Source organism: Cyprinodon tularosa, unplaced genomic scaffold (genome assembly GCF_016077235.1).
Source record: "Cyprinodon tularosa strain WSP-4 unplaced genomic scaffold, ASM1607723v1 ctg81, whole genome shotgun sequence".
NCBI lineage: Eukaryota > Metazoa > Chordata > Actinopteri > Cyprinodontiformes > Cyprinodontidae > Cyprinodon > Cyprinodon tularosa.
Window position 1 is genome coordinate 1,292,998 of NW_024039574.1, and position 22,753 is coordinate 1,315,750.

The 22,753-nt window shown below is 38.4% G+C and overlaps 1 protein-coding gene across 9 annotated transcripts in view; it reads right to left on the bottom strand.

Annotated features, from left to right (window-relative positions):
- lrba (LPS responsive beige-like anchor protein) overlaps positions 1-22,753 on the bottom strand; it is a 260,811-nt gene that overhangs the window by 132,785 nt on the left and 105,273 nt on the right. For all 9 annotated transcript variants that reach the window (XM_038271819.1, XM_038271823.1, XM_038271825.1 and 6 more), the window contains exons 34-35: positions 14,295-14,359; positions 11,876-11,984 (exon numbers count right to left, since the gene is read on the bottom strand). In XM_038271819.1, coding sequence (XP_038127747.1) covers positions 11,876-11,984; positions 14,295-14,359 — 174 coding nt within the window. The remainder of the gene's footprint in view (positions 1-11,875; positions 11,985-14,294; positions 14,360-22,753) is intronic.

The window sequence follows — 22,753 nt, forward strand, 5'->3', positions numbered from 1 at the left end:
ATTGTATGTATTGTAATTCAATTAAATAAATACCATTGATTTCATTAGCTGTAAATTGTGGTTTTAAATTTACAAACAGGATTGTTCTGACTCAAACTAATAAACTCTTGATATTGGCCCAGATCAAGACGCTACTTCAATCTGATACATATTACATGATGTAAGCTTATAACTACCAAATTTACACTGCATCTGGCTCTGCTGCTCTAGAAACTACTTTGCCCTCCTAATTTACACTACCTCTTCTCTGCTGCAGAGCAAAGCCCAGGTATGATAAATGCTGAGGTCGGACCAAAACAACTCTCCTAATTGTAACTTAACACAAAACTTCTTCACAAATAATGATGGAGCATTCAAATATATTTAAATACTGCTGAATGGTATACAGCGAGGGATACAATGATCTCTTATTCATATGCTGTTTTGCTGCTGCTTTTGCCAACAAACTCCTTCCAAAAAAAAAAAAATCCAATAGAGTTTTTTTCCAAGTTTGAAGACATTTTCCTTCCCATCCAGACTTCCCAACAAACTCCTGTGTTTGATCCCATTTGACCCGTCGAGAGGCTTCTAGGAGGTTATTTACCACCATGCAGAATGGGCATCCTGTGACACAAGGCTAAAGATAAATCTAAGTCAAAGGAGCAGGCTCAGGAGAAGACAGGAGGCTTCTTCTGAGCCTGCACAGCACTGATCCCTTCCCCACTGATTCTAGAATTCAGACAACCATCAAGGTGGGTGCTTGGTTGAACTACAAGTCAGTTTTTATTGATTCTGGAGCTGATATGGAGTTAATGGATAAACTTTCTACTGAAAATTAAAAATATTCCAGACCATGTTGCATTCTGGCCCTATATGGTAAGTTCTGAACCTCTTACTCCTGCGTCGAGCCCACCCATTTCCCCATTGGAGGTTACCATCATTAATTAATCTTGCTCGCCATCATAAATCCACAGCTGCCTATTGTGCTTGGTGCTAACTGGCTTGGGAAACACAACCCTCACACTAATGTGTGCTCTAAGGATGTTCTTAGGTGGTCTAAGTAGTGTCTCCAACTGTTTTAGAAGGCTGTCAACCTGACATCACATGCGGAAGTAGAGGAGGCTTACACTGACCTTTATAAAGATCTGGTGATCTCAAGTTTTTCAATAAGCAAAAGGCTGTCTTTACCTGCTCGCATATAATTGGCCCGTAGAGCTACTCCCTGAAACTTTTATTTATCTGGTTTCCCTGCATGGTCTCTCTCTGCCAGAACATCAAAGTAATAAAAAAGTAAGTGGGGGACGCCCTTAAAGCTGGTATCATTCACCCATCTTCTTTACCTGCAGGGGCTGGCTGACATTTTTGTGAAGAATTATTCCCTTCAGCCTTCACCAATTTGGTGAAGGCTTATGGCCTGTTTTGTATCAGGGGATGAGTGGCAGACCACCTTTAACACATCAACTGGTCTTTGCAAGAAATCAAAGACACCACTGGCAGGTTTGTTCCAGCCACTCCCCATTCCATCTCAACCCTGGTGACACATCTCTAAAGACTTCACCACCATCTCTGTTCGTCTGTTTGTCACACTGTGACCGTGACTATGTCTAACAGTATCCCCAAGATGGCCCACCTGGTTCCCCTCATCAAGCTCCCAACATCTAAGGTTTTGGGAAGCATCCTGATCAACGATGCTTCACCTAAAAGTCAGGGATCTTTTCTGAGAGAGAACTTCAGTTCATCTCCAGTTCTGGAAGAAATTCTGTTCTTGCCTGGGGTCTCAGTCAGTCAATCGTCTGGTTTGCATCCTCAAGCAGACGAGCAAATAGAAAGGGTAAACCACGCTGTCACTGCATGAAAAGTGGGATTTTCGTCAATATACGGCACTGTAGATTGTCGTGGAACTTCAGGTTAGCGGCAGTTTACGGCAATTTGCAGGCTTCGCCGAAAACTCCCGTAAATTGTCAGAAATTGACGTGGAATTTCTTAGGCAGTGTTCCCCCCATGCCTCCCCCCCATGGAATTCTAGGGGAGGCTTTAACATGTAAATGAACATGCTGTGAGCTATACAAATGCAAACCAGGGTTGCAGGGGGGGTAAAACCCCCCCTGCAACCCTGGGTAAGAAAATCTCTGATACAAAGAGATCAGGTATAGCCTCTTACATTTTAGCTTGAATTGATTTATTTAATTAAAGTATAGAGACCAAAACAGATCTTTAGCTGACAGAGCAATACATTTAGAGCAGTAATTTTTTTTTTTTTATTTGCATTTAAGATAAAAAATAAAATGTTGTCTGTCAATAAGCTCAATTCACAATTACTTAAGTGGAAAAGTTTCAAGAAATGATTCTGAGATGATTCACTTTATAACATGGCGCATTATCCTGTTGGAAGTAGCCATCAGAAGATTGGTACACTGTGGTCATAAGGACACAGGTCAGCATGCTAAATTGGTTTTAAGTGGCCCAAAGTGTGGCAATAAATATCCCCCAAATAGATGGTAGAAATAGATCAGGCTCAGTATAGCCTAATTATAGACTCTTACATTTTAGCTTGAATTGATTTATTTAATTAAAGTACGCTAGATTACTGTGTATGCAAATGTTATGTAAAAAAAATACACAAAATAATTTACTTCAAAAATTAGTTTTAATCAGAATCAGTTGGCTGTAATGGTTAATTTTTTTTTTTAGATTTCCACTTTTTTTTTTTTTTGTTATTGAATATATAAGAAAACAATAACAATCTCAAATAACAAGTCAATAACAAATATTTCAATACAAGAAGAAATATCACAACTCCTGCTTTTGAAAAATAAAATTAAATGCACAGGCTGGAACAAAGTATAAAATAAAATAAAATAAATAAAAATAAATAAAATAATAATAGTAGTTAAAGTAAATTAATCAGTGGGGACTACCAACTGAAATTCTTCAATTAACTCAAACAATTTAATTGCATTTAAATTCTGCATCTTTCTCAGACATCTTTTGAAAAGGGAAAGTTCATTTTTGAGAGCAGAGATTGGGAGGGAGCATTTTGCATCGCGACATTTATGGATATAATACTTTGTTACAATTATTAGAATATTGATTAAAAATTCCAAATTTTTTTTCTTTAATGGATAAACCGAATTGAATGTTTTGCCAGGAAATAAAATCTAAATTTATTGTTTTAGAAGACAGAAAGGTTCGAAGTTGATCCCATAAGTTTAATACTTCTTTACATTCATAAAAAAGATGTTTAGTTGTTTCCAATTGAGTTGTACAAAAGCCACAATTCTCAACATTAAACTTAAATCTCTCTCTTAAAAACTCATTTGAAGGATATATGTTATTTATTATTTTAAACCGTAATTCTTTATATTTAGGAGGAATTGGGAATTTCAAATAATTTGTCCTAATTTTGACTATCATAGATTTCTTAAAATTTTGTAAGAGAGCTGTGCTTTTTGTTCTTCCTGGGTACATATTATTTATAGAATATTGATTCAAAAACTTGTTGTTGCATTTATTATCTCTAATGTCCACCTGCTCAAATTCAATCTTATGGAGACAAACAATTGCAATTGCAAACAATTTATAGGTGCATTACCGCCACCTTCCAGAATGGAGCGACGCGAGCTCTTCTCGCGAGTCCTTCCGTATAACAATGACGTCGTATGTGATTGGAGGAGCCTGATGAGCCTTCGGCCCCATCGTCCAATCACGTGTGAGCTTTTGTGCACTACGACTTCTCGCGAGACCAGCATATTAGCAGACATGTTTGTGTTACTATACTCAGAAGAACTTCATCTCCATTTACCGTGTTTGTATTTTGTTGTTACGTGAACAATGGCTCGCGTTCAACTCGCCTCCAACTGCTCTTAGTCCACAACTTTCGGCCAGCCCGCAGACTGACGAGAAGAAACTGCTGATTGCTATCAGCGGAATGTCTCGTCAGCTTGCCCAACATACTGCCGACATGAATGAGCGCCTCACTCAGCTGGAGAATTCGATGCACTCCAGGTTGTAGTCCATAGAGGACAAGATGGCGGCTCTGCAGTCGAGCAACTTTGCGGGATATACGAACTCGAGGAAGAGAAGACGGGTGCACAACGCCACGCTAGCGGTAAATATATGTTCGATTACTGGTAGCTATGCTAAAAGCAGCCTAGCTTAGCTAGGCAAGCTAAAGACAACCTAGCCTAGCTAGGTAAGCTAAAAGCAGCCTAGCCTAAAGCTTTATTAAAGTGTATTTTTTGTGATTCACAGGAAGCAATATGCCGTCTTAACAACTCGGAGACTAATTGCAGGCGCTATGAACCGGAGCAGGGGTAAGGTTTAAAGAATATGCTTTCATTCTGCGGTAAAAGGACATGGATACGGATGGATACCGACCATAGCTGTACTTTTTTTTTTTTTCACAGACTACAGTCGCCTCACACTGAGGCGGTGACCTCCTATTTGCTCGGATTTGCACGATGTTGATAAAGACGACATTGTGTGTAAGTGACTTGTTTTAATGTTTTCTCCTTCCTTGTTACTGTGACTTGCGTTTGATTTTTTTTTTTTTATTCATACCACTCATTTTATTGTTTTCCAGCTGCCTGTAAGACGTATTATGAGACGGTATGCAGGAGCTTCAGATACACGCTGCTAGCCAGCACGCTGCGTGCGGAGGCTGCCAGGCTATCTGCTCGGAGTCGGGCCAGAAGAAAGAGGGTAAGACTTTATTTGGTGACTATTTTTCAGGTGCATTGATAGATGTTTTGTGTCCATATGCAGTGCGCTGATTCATTGTTTTTTTTCAGCTGCTGAAGGCGAGGCAGAGTGTGCTGGCAGATGAGGAAGTGGAACTCTGTAAGTCCGCCACGGTCGACCTCATGTCCGACGAAGAAGATGGCGTCGTCGGCGGTGTCTCTGGATGGATTGTACGGTCGCCGCCATTTCGTAGGCCGGATTTCACTGAACTCTGTGTTAAGCTGCAGTCCCGGTTAGAAGCGATGCCGAAGTACAGGGCCACGCACAGTATGCGTCTGCACATCGGACATGCCTCGGAGGGAATGCTGCCAGTTACCTCCAACCCAGAGGAAGCAAACGGACCGTTCACGGAGTTGTAATTTTTAGATACGCATGTGTTTGGATACGCGTTGTATATAGTTGTGTGTGTTTTAATAAAGCTCTTTCTTTGCATAAACAGCTTCCTGGCAAATGTTCATTTCCTGTATAAATTCATTCATGTCCTTGATGGTAGCATAATAATTGTGTAGTAGTGTAGGATAACATAAATACACAGCATATGAATGAATAAATATATGAATGAATAAATATATGAATATATATATATATATGAATGAATAAATATATGAATGAATAAATATATGAATGAATAAATATATGAATATATATATATATGAATGAATAAATATATGAATATATATATATATGAATGAATAAATATATATATATATATATATATATATATATATATATATATATATATATATATATATATATATATATGAATAAATATATATATGTAAATATATATATATGCCAACCAATCACGGGCGACTTTACTTGTTTAAAAAGAAGTGGTTCCGTCCAATACTCAGTAAGAAAATTAAAGCCTGGCGTGGCCACGTTTTGCTGCCAATCACGAGCGATTTCACTTGTTTGAGAATAGTGGTTTCAGCCAATACTGAGAAGGTTATTCAAGCCAGACCTGGCCAGCCGCGCGGGTTTGCTGCATTCATATGCTAATTAGGGCCATTAGTACAGCTGATCGCTCTCCACATACGTCACGGTACGTTTCCGACAATTTGTGGCACGACAAACGCGGACAAGCACGGGTTGCAAATTGTCGGAAACTGACGAAAATCAGGCAGATCTGCGGGAGTTTACGGGGACGAAAATCTCACTTTTCATGCAGTGTGTGGTGTATTTTGATGCGTGTGACGGAGCATTATCCTCCATGAATATCATGTCTTCTTGAATGATGGCGACTTCTTCTTGTACCACTGTTTGAAGAAGGTGTCTTCCAGAAATTTGCAAAAGGTCTGGGAGTTGATCTTGACTCCATCATCAACCCGAAAAGGTTCCACAAGCTCATCTTTGATGATACCTGCCCATACCAGTACCCCACCCCCACCTTGCTGGCGTCTGAGTCGATAAGGAACTTGCTGCCCTTTACTGATACAGCCTTGTGCCCATCCATCAGGCCCATCAAGACTCACTCTCATTTCATCAGACCAAAACACCCCTGAGAAATCAGTCTTCAGGGCCAATCTTAAAGATTTGTCTTGTATGTCTAGTTAGAAGGTGGCCTTTTTTTCAGCTTTCCTTACCTTGGCCAGGTCCCCGAGTATTGAGCATCTTGTGCTTCTCGGCACTCAAGACAGTTTGCAGCTCTGAAATATGGCACAACTGGTGGCTAATGGCTTCCTGGCTGCTTCACGCTTGGTCCTTCTCAATTCATGGGGAGTTGTTTTGCGTCTTCTTTTTTTAATACGCTTCTTGCGCCCCTGTTGGCTATTTGCTATGAACCGCTTGATTGTGCGATGATGCCGCTTCAAAAGCTTAGCAATTTCCAAACTGCTGCACCCCTCTGAAAGACATCTAACAATTTTTGACTTTTCAGAGTCTATCAAATCTCTTTTCTGACCGATTGTGCAAAGGAAAGGACGTTGTCTAATAATTAAGCACACCTTATATATGGTGTAAACATATTTTATTTTTCAAAACTGAAATCTATTTTATTTAATACTCTTCACTTCTACTCTATCAGAAAAAAAACTGAAGAATGATTCAAACCTTAATCTTTCAGAGGGCTTAAAGGGCTATTGAATTAAAGTTTAATTGTTCTTAGAAAAATGCCAATAAGTCATTAAATATAATGTAAATAAAAGCAAAAAGTCTATAAGAGCCTTAAACCTATAGCGTTGAGTATTTTTTTTTCTTTTTTTTTCAAAACAAGACTTGTTCATCCATCCAGAGAATTTTATTTGCAGGTGACCAATGTTTTAGAAACTAAAAATACCCATTTTCTTAATAAGAATAATTCTTTAACCAATTCCTTGACTTTTCCAGTTCATATTTGGGTTTCAAAACATACTGCTTGGGGGGTTTCCTTGGCTAAGATAGAACAAAACAGCTACATGATATGATACTGTTGTGTTATGGGAATTCTATTACTTTTACATTACAAAAGTTCTTGATTTGTCAGGACTTTTAATGCTTCCAGAAAATGCCTACAGTAAATCCTTAGCAATGCTTGTTTTTGAAGGAGAAGCTTTCTTCCTTGCAGTCTTACAATGTAACTATTGCTTTTTTTTAGGTCCTACACTGTGTAAGCAGTCAAATAAAAAACATAAGATTACAAAGTGTGGCATGAGGTTTCTTCTTGGTTTAAAGAACCCGTAAACTTTCTCTTTAAGGAATGAAAGGATTTTAAAAAGTCTCTCTAAAATCTTCTGAACAATACACCAATTCCAACTATCAAACTGTTTTCCTTCATGTGGATTATTTTTTACCCTGCCTGATGGCTAAAGCTTGACTACGATAACACAATATAATGAGTTTCAGCTCAATGTTAATGTCATTAACAGGGAGAGATGGACTGGCTCATTTTACAGGCCTAGCAGAAGAAACACTGAGACACCGAACAGTAATTAGCTGCCATCATCTGGCTTTCAGGATCTCTCCAACAGTCAATTCGATTACTCCATATAACAGCAGGAGATGAATCAACGGCTATATGAGAAAAGGATGAGGCCGAGGAGAAAAGACAAGTAAGGTGAGAAAGAATAGAAATTACTTGGGTCTTGCTCACTATTCCCTATCTAGCCCTTCTTATCTGCCCTCGTGCCCCTGAGCCCACCACATTTCATCCCTAATGAACAGCCCCATAAAAAAAGGGAGTTCGATTTCTCCCTCTTCCTTTCTATCTCAAAGGCCTCATCTTTACTCTCCCTCTGTGCAAGATATCCGTCTATCATTCGCCGTGCTGGACCAGAGCCTCCGATCTGCAGATCTCCTTCACATTAAGGATCCTATTAGATAGAGAACCCTAAAAGGTAATTGGATTTGCCCCTAGTTATCTTCATCTCTGTTTCACCCTGAGCCCACTGTAATAACTTACTCTCCTGGCTAAAGATAACTCAATTCTGGTCCGCAGAGAGCCGAGAAAGAGAGGAAGAGAGGAGAAAAGCATATGTTAGCTCTCTGAGGCAAAAGAGTATCTAAATCAAAAGGCCCCTCTATCACCGCCTTCAAGGATATGAAATCTGACAAGAAAGAAACATAAATTTGTTTTAATGTTTTGAATTATTTTCCTTTTGAAATGACTGCTGTTGTATAACATACAGCTTTCTTGCATTCTCTCGCCGCCAGTTTCCTGTGTGTATCCCGGAAAAATGCAGTGCAAGGCAATGAGTTGAGGCAGGTTTAAAAGGTTGATTTCTCCAAAAGGCAAACAATAACCAAGCCTATGTCTCTGAAACCATTTAAAGGGAGACAATGCTTTAAAACAGCAACACAGCTGAAAACTATGTTTGAGGGGGGGAGTGTGGGGGTGGTCATTGGCCTGTTATTTTTATTGGGGAACAGCGAAATGAAACCGCTGGCTCCAGCAGGCTCAAACAGAGTCTGTATAGAGGCAAAAATCAATACAGCAATATCAGAGCAAGACTTATCAGGGACTCACTTCTTTGCAGAGGTCACAGAGGAGCAACTGCATTTAAGAAGGGAATTCAATTGTGAAACATAGTTTGAGACACCCTCTGCTGAAAATCTGATAAAGGATGAAAAGCTCGAGAGGTCGGCAGAAGGTAAAAAATACAATCCAAATATATATATTAACCTTTTTTACAGCTAGCACAACAAACCAAAACTTTTCACCCTACATTGTTGCCGGGTATACTTTAAAATATGTCTGATCAGCTGCAGCAGTCAGCACTGCTAGCATTAGACTTATGTTATTGAGCAGGTTAAAAGCAGTGGACTGCCTCACAGAAATACAATTTCACCAGAGGGTTTTTAGGTGAATTCAAACCAGAGGAGATGCTTGTAGAATTTCAGCTCAGAGTTTGGCTTAGTGGATATTTGTAGTGGTAAATGGATTAGTAGCTTTCATTGGAGGTGGCTGTATGCCAATGTAATCAGTTAGAGGGGGAGACTTTGACTAGACCACCGAAACGAACTTCTCTTATTCCTCTACACATTGTATATACCTTGATATACTGTATATATATTGTTTATTCTTAATGTATCCTCTCCTCCTTGTTTGCACCTTTTTTAATTATTATGCCAACATGTGACCAGTGAATTTCTCCGCTGTGAGATCAATAAAGCTCATCTAATCTAATCTAAAAAACTTGCTTTGGTTTTTTTCGGATAAAGTGCTGAAAATGTCCCTGATGCCACCAAGATTCAGTTGCTGGACAGACAGCCCACTTAAGGGCTGTCTGGTTTCCAGAGGAATTTTTTGGTCCAGTTAGTGACTAATGTACCCAGCTGCTCAGCTACAAAACAAGCCTAAGATATGATCTATCTATTATGATGTTTGAAAGTTGCAGAAGGGTGTTTATGTAATTACTCTGTTTGGTTTCTCAATGCTTTGAAGCCACACATCTCTTCCTTTCGTCCAATTTTTCCTAAAGACACTGTTGTAAGGGCCTTCTGATTCATTCAAGTACAACCTAATAATTCAGTTAAGATGTAATCTACTAAAGATGTCGTTCATTTTGCCCAAGACTGAAAGTACTTTACTGTTCCTTCAACTCTCTGCACATAAATAGACAGAATCATTATGAACAAACAAACTCTATGTATGAAAATGAAAGAGAACCAATGATATTTCATAACATTTTTATAAAATTTTTATAAACTTGAGGGACTAACTGTATGTTACATTATGAGAAGGAGCTACGTAATCCCTGAGTGTTCATTAGGAGCCAAATTAGAGTATATTATCTAATTAGAAGGTCAAAGAGACAGCAGGATTTTACAGCATCTGTCTAAAAACTATTTCTGTATGGAAAGTCTCTAAAATTTATTATATCTCAAATAACAAGCACACATTTCTTACAGAGTTTAAGGCCTGTATTAATGTCAAGAAGAAATGAAGATTATGCTTCCCTGACAACGCCGTTAAAGATGAACGCTGAACAGAAAATGATTGGAAACATAAGGACTCCTTCCAAAAACCAGAGGATATCCCACAATGCTTCTAACTTTCAACATCTATGAGTAACTGATTTCCTCAAATGTAAAAGAGCCCTTGCCCTGAACCTTAAAAAAAAAGGTAGGTTTACACACAGTCAGTTCTTCAGGCCAGGACCTCTTCACTCTGTCTGCAGCTTTTAGTGTCGGCAGGTTTCTGAGAAACGAGCGAGGCAGGGATGAAAAGAGGGGAGGGGACCATATCCCTGTCACTACCAAAATACACCCCCAGTGGGAGTATAATGGACAGGATCCCAGCAGGACAGGAAATGATTCTGGTGCGATTCAGAAAGCAGAGGGTGGAGTGCAGTAAACTGACGAGGAAGAGGGCAGCGCTGAACGCCCGGGGGTCAGGATGGAGTTGGTCCTGCAGCTACGGCTGAATGGCAGTGTTTGTGCTTGGAACCAGTAGGAGGAAAAAGTCATGTTTCTAGACAAGTCTGAGGCGATGGCTAAATTAAATATACAGTGTTTGGTTTGGGATAAGCGTCAACCATGACTACCACAATCAAAAACGCTGGGAGGAAAGTTCATTATTAGGCCAGGTCATGTTTAAAAAATAATCTTCCAGGTGACAGAAAATCACTTAAGTTTTAGACTCTTGCTATGAAAAAAAAAAAAAGTAAAATTGTATAACTGTAAAGATACACAATTATGAGTATCATCACAACAAGTGAAATCCAAAACTTCTACATATTTTATTGGGACTTGAAGGATTTGCAGAGATTTACAGCTCAGGTGAGAGAGACTTTGAAAAACTCCATCATTAGAAAAAGAAGTAAGAGCCCCCAGATGCAGTTTGTCTCAAGCCATGCAGAGGATGCAGCCAGGATATGAACAACTGATCTCTGCTGTACCTCCTACTTGCTGGGCCCAGTGGAGGTAGTGAAGGAAGTGAAAATAGAGTTCTCATGTGTTACTTTACAATAATTAAATTTTTCTATCCCTTTTTTTTACTTAAATTTCTAAAATATATATTGTTGTCAGTATGATGACATAATTTCTAAATATCAAACCAAATATTACCATGAGATACTGAGAACTTGATTCTGTTTAACCGAATGTTTGTTTCACTCGGAAGTTATATCAGGGATGGTTACTTTTATTGGAGTAAAAATATGTAAAAGCAGTGCAGTTCTTTCTTTAGTGCATTTAGAGGTACTATACTATACCAGCTCTGCTTATAAACAGAAGAAGGAAAATACTTTAGGTTTAGACATCCACCCATAATACCATCATTGCACTGAAACATTCTATTGCAGACCAAAGTTTTCAACTTCGTATTTGACAATTACTCCAAAGAGTTTGTAATGTCCTTTCACTTTACATGTATGTTCTATTATTTCTTGGTTGATCAAATAATATTCAACATAAAATATATAGAAAGCTCCAAAAATGTTCTTATGTTTTGCAATATCTGAATAGATTATTCTACCGAAATGATCTAAAAGGCTGAATGACCTGCACTTATAAAGCTCATTTTCCAGTGAGAGGCTTACAAAACTTTTCACACATCATTCAGCCATTGATGCATACATTCACACTGATGGCCGCAAGCCACACTGTAGCCACAGCTGCCCTGGGGCAACCCGACAGAAGCAATGCTGATTTGCACTGAAATCACAAGGTCGTCTGACCACCATCAGTGGTGAATCAAGGTATAAATCCATACACAGGTATCCATCACAAATCTCACCTCAAATTCTGCATGCTTGTGAATATCTTCAGCCCTTTGTCTGCTCAGGATAAACTCTGCCTCATTCGCAACACGAACCAGGTGGTCCTTCATTGTGTGACTCAGAAGCCTGAAGAAGGGAGCAAATGGTCATCAGTTAAACTGTGAAAGTACATTTAATTTCCTTAATGTATAGAAAGCAAAATAAGGATGTCAATAAGGAGAGTTACTGAGGCAAAACACATGGGCTAGAGAATATTTACAACAGGTTCATATACTTAAATTGGCTTGAAAAAGCAGCCATGTAACATCCGTAAAATGTTCATAAAGAACCATGCAGAAAGGGCAGAAAATCTAATTTGGAAACAAAAGCAAACCAGATTTGTCCCAGTAAGCAGGTGCTAATTGATTTGTTAATGATACACATCTGACAAGAGGGGGGATCTCTGCCGTGTCCGAACACATGTACTCTACCTCCCTCCCCTTATCAATGTTGATGAAACACGTATGTGATGTTCATGCATGTTAGTGTGCAGGTCAAAGAAAACTTTCCACAGGTCAGAGCTGAGCAAAGTGGAACAATAACAGAATGAAGGACAGGGAGGAGAGCAGAGGGGCAGGCTGGAGGAGGGAATGGAGTTCAGAGGCTGGAGGACAACTGTAACCTAAGCCTGCTGTTTCAGCACAGTGCAGCAGGGGAGTAGAGGCACCGGGCCCCTTCACCTCCATAACCCGCGTGGCAGTACTTGGCCTCACTATCAATAACGCAACAACTGACCTTCTTTATGATGTCCTGACAATGCTTGCACATGTGGTTACTGTGTGAAGCTGGGCTGACCTTCAAAAGATACCAGAAAACTACTCGAAAGATAAACAGATTCGTTACGAAATATAGTCTACGGCTGTTTTAAAGTGCTTTAAAAAATGGTTACATGTTGGAGCACACCATAAAGCTGGTAGGATGGCAATTTATTCTTTAACTCCTCTCCTCAGTACTCATCAAAGTGTCTCTTAACATTTAAAGAGTAGATTAAGTTTGCCTAGACTATTTAACTTTTGCATTTATGATTGGAAAGCTAATATCATGCTCCTAATTACATGTCTTGATTTTCTATTAGATGAAAGTGAAGACTGAGCGCTGTGAGAGCTGGGTTTCTGTTCGGACCTTTAGGCATTGTGGTTTCTTACTTGGTGTCTGTTGTTTGCAAAAAAAAACATGAAGCCTTTTCTAACTCCCAGGGGTTCACATTAGGGGCCACACTATGAATCAAAACCTAAAGATTTAAAAGCGAGTCTGAATATTGGGCTGATCCAAGGCTTGGTTATCTGTGGGGATCTTTAAGATTTTATTGGTATATAGCCTGTAAACTATAATTTTAACAGAAAATGAATGATAAAGTTATTTTTGAAGGAGAAAATCTGAACTTATTCTAAAATGTAAATGTGTAATCAACATGAACAAAAAGAAAACACAATTTTTTCTGCTGTGCATACTAAAAACCTATTTGAAATTAATAACTTAATTGTGACAATAAAACTTTCACAATTACATAGAAAAACATCATATAAAATAAGTTCTTTCTGAAATTGTTTAGACTGAGGCTGAGATTTTAATAGCAGACTGAAAGCAACTTTTAATGTTAAACAGCTTATAAAGAATTTTATAAAACATAATCAAATCAATGATTTTTTTTTTAAGGGATAAATAAAGGTCTGATCTGCTTTGGACTCTCACTTTTAAGAGAAGCAACTGTGACCAGTAATTACTATCCAAGATGGGATAACAGCAAACCCCTTCAAGTAAATTCAAACTCCTTTCCTGTCCATGTCAATGGCCTGTCCTGTTAATCTAGTTAAATTAAAGAAGGATTAGGATCTGCCGATTGCAAATATATGGCTCAGTGGGAGAAAGAGGGCCGTTGGGAATCAGGAACTGATAAGAAGTCTGTAGACAGAGCAGGAAATGGAGAGCGAATGAATGTTACTTCTTTAAAAAAAAAAAATCTTGAATCTGGAGACAAAAGACATTTAGACAGAAGAAATTATTACAAATAGATAAAGGCTGAGAAGGGGACATGAACTGACAGATGGACGGTGGGAAAATCAAGAGTGATTTCCCCTGGTGTCACAGAGGAACCAGCAATCAGAGCTCCTGTCACCTTCTGCCTAACCTCTCTCCGTTTCCCAAATCCCTGTGGGATGAGCAGGTATTGAATGGAGCCTTGAACTCACAGGTTCTCCATCCTCACTCTCACTCTAAAACTGCTCTATCAGATCATAGATTTTTGCCCACAGCCCAGAAAAGTCACACCATCACAGGCAAGCCCAGGAGATCTTTGGGGCCCTTGGAGGACCGTCATGTGATCTCCATAAACCATGAAGAACTTAAGATAATGACGTTCTGCTCCAAATAGAGAGCTGAATGCTCTGTTCAACCTACCTGCCTTCGTTGACCAGCTCGATAAAGGCCAGGCCAGCATTCTTCTGGATGGAGTTCTGCCATTCCTGCAAGACAACCAAGGGTAAATAAGTACCAGGAATAAAATAGCTAATGAAAAAAAGGCCAAATTATTCTGTTCTCATGACTCTCGAAGAGAGAAGTCTGTGTCACTGGATTAAAATGTGCATTAAAACCAAAGGTAAAGGGCACTTCTAAAATATGGCTTTGGCTCCATCACCATGGTCCTGTAAAAGCAGGAGAATCTCAGCTATAGACGTAGATTTCATGGTGGTCAGGGTCACAGCATGTACAGCCTCACCCTGTTTACCTGCAGATTTCTTTGCATTATAAGATACCAGCTTTCATTTTAATACCCGTTTAATATTCAATGCTTAATGTTCCTACAGTGTAGAAAAAAGAAATGTTAACGTGTAGAAGCAGTGTACTTCGTCCCTCTTCTACTTCCATTTCATAACCGTAAACAAAAGATGTTATGAGACTTCTAAAACTACTGCTTTCTTCTGCATTTAGGGAAGAAATGACCTGAAATAATTCAAAGCCCTCAAAGATTGAGATGTGGAAATATTTTCATTCAAACTTATAGCTGAATTATATTTCATTAGAAAAAGGGCAAATAGCAGAGCAGTTTTTTGCCATTTACTTTGTTATTTTGATGATTTAATGGGGAGGATCTGGAGGAGGAGTCTCATACTCTGGTCCTCAAGATATATTTGGCTGCAGGTTTTAGATGCATCTCTGGTCCAACACAGCTGAATCGAAAGAATTGCTTGTTCCTGGGCCTTTGCCAAACTTAATGGCATGCTGAAGAGGTACTTCAGTCATTTTATTCAGCTGTGTTGGAGCAGACATTCATCTAAAACCTGCAGGAGAATAGATCTTGAGGATGGGGGTTTGAGAGCCTCGACCTAGAGGACCAAAGGTCTCATTGCTCTTACATTATTTTTTAGCTCTTCCCACAGATTTTCCAAATGACTCTTAAAGTCATGACAAGCTGAGCTGCTACAAAACAATAATATTACCAGCAGTCAGAAGACATATGTTGTCTAGATTAAAGTTACTCCTGCCAGGGGTATAAATAACTTAAGAGTTAATGGTCTTATTAGCTAAAATCCTTTTTTTTTTTTTACAATTCATATTAGCCTATACAAGCATCAACGAAATGATTTCTTTATCGTCATTGTTGACGAAAACAACACAGCAGCTAACTTAGCCTAAATTCAAGATGAAGCAAAAAAATCAATGTGAGTTTAGTTTAAATGCGAGAGGTCAGAAATACAGGTTGAAGAAAACGTGCTGTATTTGGAAAAAATTTTTTTACTGAAGTATAAAAAAATGTACTTAAATGTACTGAAGTATAAAAAATATATATTATAGTAATGAAAGCAAAGAAAGTAGAGATAAAGCTAGTAGAATTTTAATAATTCAAAATTCTCAGGAAGCAAGAACTCTCAGTATGACACTGGAAAGAAGCCATTAAACACACAGTTCAAGGAGAGAACCTCATGATGTAAAAAAAATCACTGATTTGACTTATCCCACCCCAAGTCAGAATCATAAATCAAAAAACAGAGTACCAAGTGTTTAAATCACCAAATGCATGGACATCAGTAAGCATGCCAAAGAGAGGGAGCGAGAGACGTGCTGAAAGCACATTTATCAGAAAGTAAACTCACAAATTTCTCTGACTAACGTTATGGTTCAAGGTGTCAGTCTAAACAATCCCACCACAGCCAAGCGCGACTGAATCCTCAGCTTGGATGGGGACAAAAAAAAAGAGGAAACATGGCAGTCACCGTCGCGTTCGTGTTCTGTTCAATATTTCAACACCTTCAATGCAAGCGTCTAAAGAATAATAAAGCAACAAGGTCATGGGTCCTGTCTGAACCTCAAAGCACTTTCCCCCTCTTCCTCTCAGGGGACAGAAGGAAATATGTGGCTTTGCAGTTTTTGTCTCCAAGCTCAAATATTTTGCAAATCACAAAATAACAATCACTAAAAATGCTGCTATGAAAAAAAAAACAAATTCTTCTGAAAACCTAAAGATTTCACAGAAATATGATCAAAGTTTCAAAACATGTAAGAAAAAACACTGAAGGAAACAATGTATACGAGAATGACTGATTGAAACTTAGCTGTCATCTCCAGAGCTGATAGAGGAAACCGATTGTTTATACAGAGACTCGCTTTTCAGTAAACCTAGAGATCCCACAGGGAGCAGCATATCAGCGCTACACAGAGGAAGGAAAGATCCATTTATGAGAATTTTCTTATACCCATCCAAACATATTTGTACATGTGACGCATTTTAAAAACAACCTATCGCTTTCCTCTACTCAGCACAAGTACAGAGCCATCAAAAGCAATCAACACTCCAAGCCAAGGGAACCATTCTTCCAAACGTTCTGCTCACCATCACTCTGTAAGCGACTGCACGTCCCACAGAAAACATTACACTTAACCTCGATTCAGAACCGCTTTTTGTCCTGCAGGGCCATATTGGCATTGACCGTGTTTACAATACTTTCCAAATAAAGAGGGCACAGGGGGAATAGAAGTCTGGGCTTTGGAGACGGGAGACAGGGAACCGGTGTGGAGGACTGGCAGACGCTTTGGTGGAGGAAGCGTGTGAGAGCAGCCGTGGGGCTTTAGCAGAAGCATGGAGAGCAGTTGAGGGATATTAACCATGAGTGTACGTCTGTGGGAGAGGGGTTACTTTACACCAGGCCAGATTTGGTGAGCTGGCTTTCAAATAAACACAGATGGAAGGAAGGCTGTAAATAAAGTTGTAATCGGTGGACATATTGTACAGATGCATCGATCAGGGTGAGTTTAGGTCGGAACACAAAGCTCCTCCGAAAGACTGTTTAATAAAATCCTCGTATTTTTACTCAACATTCAAATATAACAAAGCCAGGATAAAATAAATATATCACACAGTCCATCAGAGCAGTTTATATGCCAGAGGTCAGAAAATACTGCCACAGTAAAGGATTTACAGCATTCTCCCATTGTTTCCTTACCTCCCTAAATGTTAATGTTTTAAGTGAATTGATCTAAAATACCAACACAATGAAGTACATAACTGCAATGTGGAAGGCTGGAGCTTTTCACTTTGTTATAAAACAAAATCAAAGTATTTTTACTCAGACCCTCAGACTTGACCGTTTCTAAAACTTTGTTTTGCTAAGCCTGCAGCTGCAGGACACTAACAGCTTTGCAAACAGACTAAAATTTTTGGCCATTTATCCTTGGACAAAAAAACCTTTCAAGTTGCAAATTGTTGAGAAGCTTTTGGGAGCCTCCATACAGGCTTTGAATTAGTTAATCCTGTAGTTCAAAAAGGCTGTTCCTCCACAGAGTTTACATCAAGTTTAACAGTTTACCATTCACTTTAACCTAAACCATACTATTGCAGCTCTTAAACTAAATTTACGAGATTGTGTCTCACTATTCCTAATGACTACATTTACAAACTTAAAAAAATATAAATTGAAAAGAAAAAGACGTAGAATTGTTTTCTAATTTTTTTGGTAAGCCAACCGCTACTGTATGTTGCAGTATTCCCAGTGGTGACATCACAGGGTTTGTTAGTTACGTAGCTACCAACTGAATACATTGGTAATACCAGCGATACCTCTAAAGTGTACAAAACAATTTGGTTTAATGAAAGACGAAGCTAAAAGGACCCTCAAAGGTCTAAATCACATTGCTTAGGCTTCAGAGCTCATTCAGCGTGTGACTCCTGCCAAGGAAAGAAGAGAACAGGCAGCTGTGGAGCCTGACTATTCGTGCTACCAGATGATCTGCCCTACCTTGTGGAAATGCGCAGACTGATAGCATGTCAAAGGTTGTACAGTAGATAGATAAAGCTATCTGGACGTTCTACGGTAGAAAAATCTGACACTGGTACATGTGTTTGGGGTGAGGCGAGTCGACAATGCTACCTGTTGTAGCTGCTGTTCACGGCTGGATCACGTACTGCGCAGCAAGTTGTTTATTGCCAGTGTTCTATATTTAGATCGCTGTGCCAAGAGGTGGACATTTTGGAGGTGGTCATGCTGCCCCTAAAGGACCTCCAAGTAGAAACATTAATTATTCTAAAGCATAAGCAATTTGATTTGGACCTTTGAGCGTCCTCTCACCTTCATCGTCCATCATAGTAACTTTCTTAAGTGTTTTACGGTTGTGAGGTATAGCTATATTACCAATGTATTACACTGGCTGATACAGAGCCAACCAACTGCTTAGAATAAACATGGTGTCGCCCTTACCAAAAAATGTATAAAAAACACAAAGTTGTTTTCTTTTATACATTTTCATATCTCACATTAGTATCATATCAATTATTGATAATAGTAAAACACAATCTCATAAATTGACCGTTACATTTTCAATTTAATGTTCATTGGCAAACTGGTTAAACTCTGCCCCCCGTTTGTCACAGTTTACAAGGTTTTCGTTCAGTATCCATCTATATCTATTCCCATCCTTTTTCCCCATCTTCCTACTCAGCTGCATAATTCTTCAAACTGAGTATACTTTTTCAACAGCTACCTTTTCCATCTTGTGTAGTCTTGTTTTTATTTTCATTTCCCAAAAATGTTTTTTTCCTTAGTGTGTGCCTGTACGCATAATGCCTGTCGCTTTGGTGCTGCTTTGTTTGTGCTTAGATCTGATAATCTTCATTAATGCTCTGCTCAGTGGTGGCAGATAGCCTTTTACAGAGTGACTGGTTCTGCTGGAGGTTTCTACCTGTGATAAGGGAGTCTCCTTTCCACTGTGTTACATGTGAGTCCATACCATCTACTGGGTTTATAGAGATTTTTTATTATTTTCAATCAATCTGTTAGGATGATTTTGACTGAACTGACTCAGTAAAGGGCTTTGAGATGGCAATGTAATAAATTGGTGGTATAATTAAAAAGTAAGTTGAATGATAGTTAGAAAAATATATCTATCCCTAAAGTACTAAGCAATATGTTTCAACCCGTGTTCTTATTTTTGCTTAAGATATTGTTCAAAATGTGAATTGCAGTTGATTTTCTACATTTTGCTTTGTTCCCTACTTTTTCTTTTTAGGCCACTCTACAATAAACCCTAGATCTGTTGACTACCAGATAAGATTCTTTAAGCAGCTTTTAGACTCCTTGTTTGTCCAACACACCTGAATCATATAACGGATTACCTCCTCGGTATGCAGTCAATAATATGTGAAAAGTTCAAAGTGAGCTTAGAAAATTGCTCTTACACAATGATTTTCATGTGTTCAGTGGTCTTCATGATTTCGGCCAGTATGGTTCTCTGACAAACCTCTAAAGGTCTTCACAGCACAGCTGGATTTAGAAGAAATTAGACAGATGGAATCCATTTTCTAATTACGGTGGTTCTGAAAGCAGTTAGGTCTAAAATGTGAAAAGGTTCAATGGGTACGAATATTTTTGCAAAGCATTGTATTTCTTTTATGTGAATTTTCCCAATCAGTTTTTTTTTTTTTGTCAGTAAATGTATTTTATAGATGCACAAAAATTTTTTTAACATCAATGTACTTAAAAAAAAATAATAGTGTTTGATCTGCCAATTTCAAGTTGGAGGAAAATGCCAACTATAGGTAGAATGATTAAAAAATATACAATTTTTAGTAAGCAGACACTGTTAACCTGCAGCAAAGAAAGTAAAAAGTGACAGGATTAGCTCTAAATTTGCTTTGAAGAAAAGCAGAAAGGTCATTGGCATTTTGGGGAGGCTGGTAAAGGTGATAGCAAGACTAATGGTGTCATTATGGGCTGAAGAACGTCTCCTCCAGCTGAATTAAAAAAAAAAAGCAATGACTCTGATCTGAGGGACATCTCCTGTCGACAAAAACCAAGCGGGGACAGGTCGATGATAGGATATTGGATTTTGGCTGGCCTGGTCAGCAATGTTGCAGCTTTTATGGCCGCGATAGAGGCCGTGACCGAAGAGCTCCTGATGAGAGGATACAAGCAGCCATTTGTGACCTCTCACCTTTAACCTGACCTTCAAACACAAGATAGGAGCAGGGAGTGTGCTTCTCCTTGATCCTGACAGAAATTTTACAGATGTTTAAAAAAGCTCCTGTGGGTAATGTTTGTGCTTTCTTTTCATTTTTTCTGCATGTGGCGATGTGTATGACTGAAAATTTGACTGTTCGTGTAAATGGCCATTTAAATCTGAAGTCAATACGACAGCTCTGTTTGGTCTGCGTTCCATGATGATGGCATTGAGGCTAAACACTCATGCCACGCACTTCCGTCATTACAGCTGATTATCCATAATCAACATCTAAATATACCACTTGCACTGGTGAGAAAACACAGACCTCCCGAGCAAAATCGCCTTTCAAACATCGGCTTCGCCACAACACAAGGAAAACATTTTCCAAAGCCAGGGGAAGATATGTCCCAGCTCTCCCCGAAATAACAAATAAGTCAGCTGTGCTTTTCAGTGGCATCACTCATAATCACAAGTATTTGTTGATTTGAAAGTCTACGGGAGTGCAGCTTTGGACGGGACGACAAGAGCATAAATCCTTAAGTTAAATGTGACAATGAAGTGGAGGCAGAATGGAAAATGGTGAGAACTACGCCTGAAATCCAGTAGATTTACATGGCTACTGCTAGACTCTTGCTCTTTAAAGTACTTCAAGTTCTTAAAGACCTTAGCGTTTTGGATTGTATCTTTATGTTTCCTGAAAACGTTTAATAAACAGCAGGGACTTTAAAGACCTACAGGAATGAAGAAAGAGACAGAATCACACCTTTCATCATAAATACATTCTTCCTTTTGCTTCTTTGATTAATATGGAAGCTCAGAAGTATTGTATAAAGTAACTGTGTGTGAATAACACCACCAGAGCCTCCTCTGAACAAGCCACATGTCCGTGTTCATGTGCTTGAATGAAAACAGACAGTCGTGTTGGTGTTTGCGTGCTCAAATTCACAACTGAAGGGAATATTTACTGATGTGCAAATATTTACACAGCCGGGTCTCCGAGAGCTTCATGGACTCACACTGTCAGTACGAAACCATCAAAGGCTAGAAGGACAGGACCTAAAGCTTCCATATCCCAAACACACAAACCAAAAGAATGCGAGAAGAGTTGAATAAAAAAGTGATTCCGTGCAGAACCGTTTCAGTTTATACAAGGCATTTCTTATGTGGTGATAATTTAGTTTTATGGCGGTGGATTATAATGGTGTGTGTGAAAAAAATAAATGAAAGTGTTATGGTTTGAAAAATAGCTGAGGATTAACAGACATCACCTAGTCCAAAAAAAATAATGGAATTGTCATTTTTTAAGGCCCAACAATGTAGCTACACCAAATGGCGGCGAATCAAAGAAACGTTGCCTAAAGGAGGACTGCATAAAGCAACCAGCTAAAGTTAGCAATGAGCTTCAGTGGCAGCATGTCGTCTGAATGGATCACTGAACGTTGTTTTTATTTTTTGTTTTTTTTAGCCTTACTTGCTTATCTGTGATGGAGAATATACAGTGTATCATTTTTTCTGGAAATTACACAGGCATCTCAGCATAGATGACAAAATAAAAAATAAAAATCTTTCATTCTTATAATTATAATTCCTAATTTGAGATCAGTTTCCTGAATGTTTCAACATCTTTTGAATTGTTTATTTCATTTTTGCTTTTTACCATTTATCATAGCCTACAACTTGACAATAGTCTGGTTCTAAACAGCAACATTCTGATTAAACTAATGCATCCTGTTTGAATTATATTTTTACATTTCTGTGTTTCATACTTTGTTTTTGCTATATTTCTCAGTAAGAGAAAGAGCTTTAGACTGGATTTATCCTATAAGAAGAAAGCAACATTTTCAAAATAAAGAGATTACTTTAAATCTAATGGGGTTATTACTAATTTTGGTCTCAATTACAGCGTGTTAATATTAATTCAGCGAGGCTAGCAGTGCTAACGGGAGTGTTTGCTTTGAAAGGTAGATAAGGAAAAACTCACATACATGCTAGACTTAGTTTAACTAAACTACTGAACTGTTTGTTTTTATTTTTTAAATTGATTTATAAATCTTTTAGACTTTCACAGACAATCAACATTGTGTTGCCTCACAGCAGAAAGTTTTATTAAGTCAGTTTTACCTGAGATTTTTCTTACTGGGTGTACCAGCTTGTCAACTTCCCCCAATATTTAACAATTAATAGTGACAGCAGTAACAAATTAAAATTGCATTCTGGTGTCTATTTTTTTAACTACACTACACCTTGTTGAATTTTCTATTTTATTGTTTAATTTTCTTCGTCCCTTGCTTATTATTCAATTACTTTTGTTCAGTTTTCTGTCTTTCTCTTGTTCAGTGTTCTATTATTCCATTCCTTAATCTATCACTATCCATTTGTTAGTTGTCTATTACTTTTTTCCTTGTAGAGTTTTTCACAATGATATT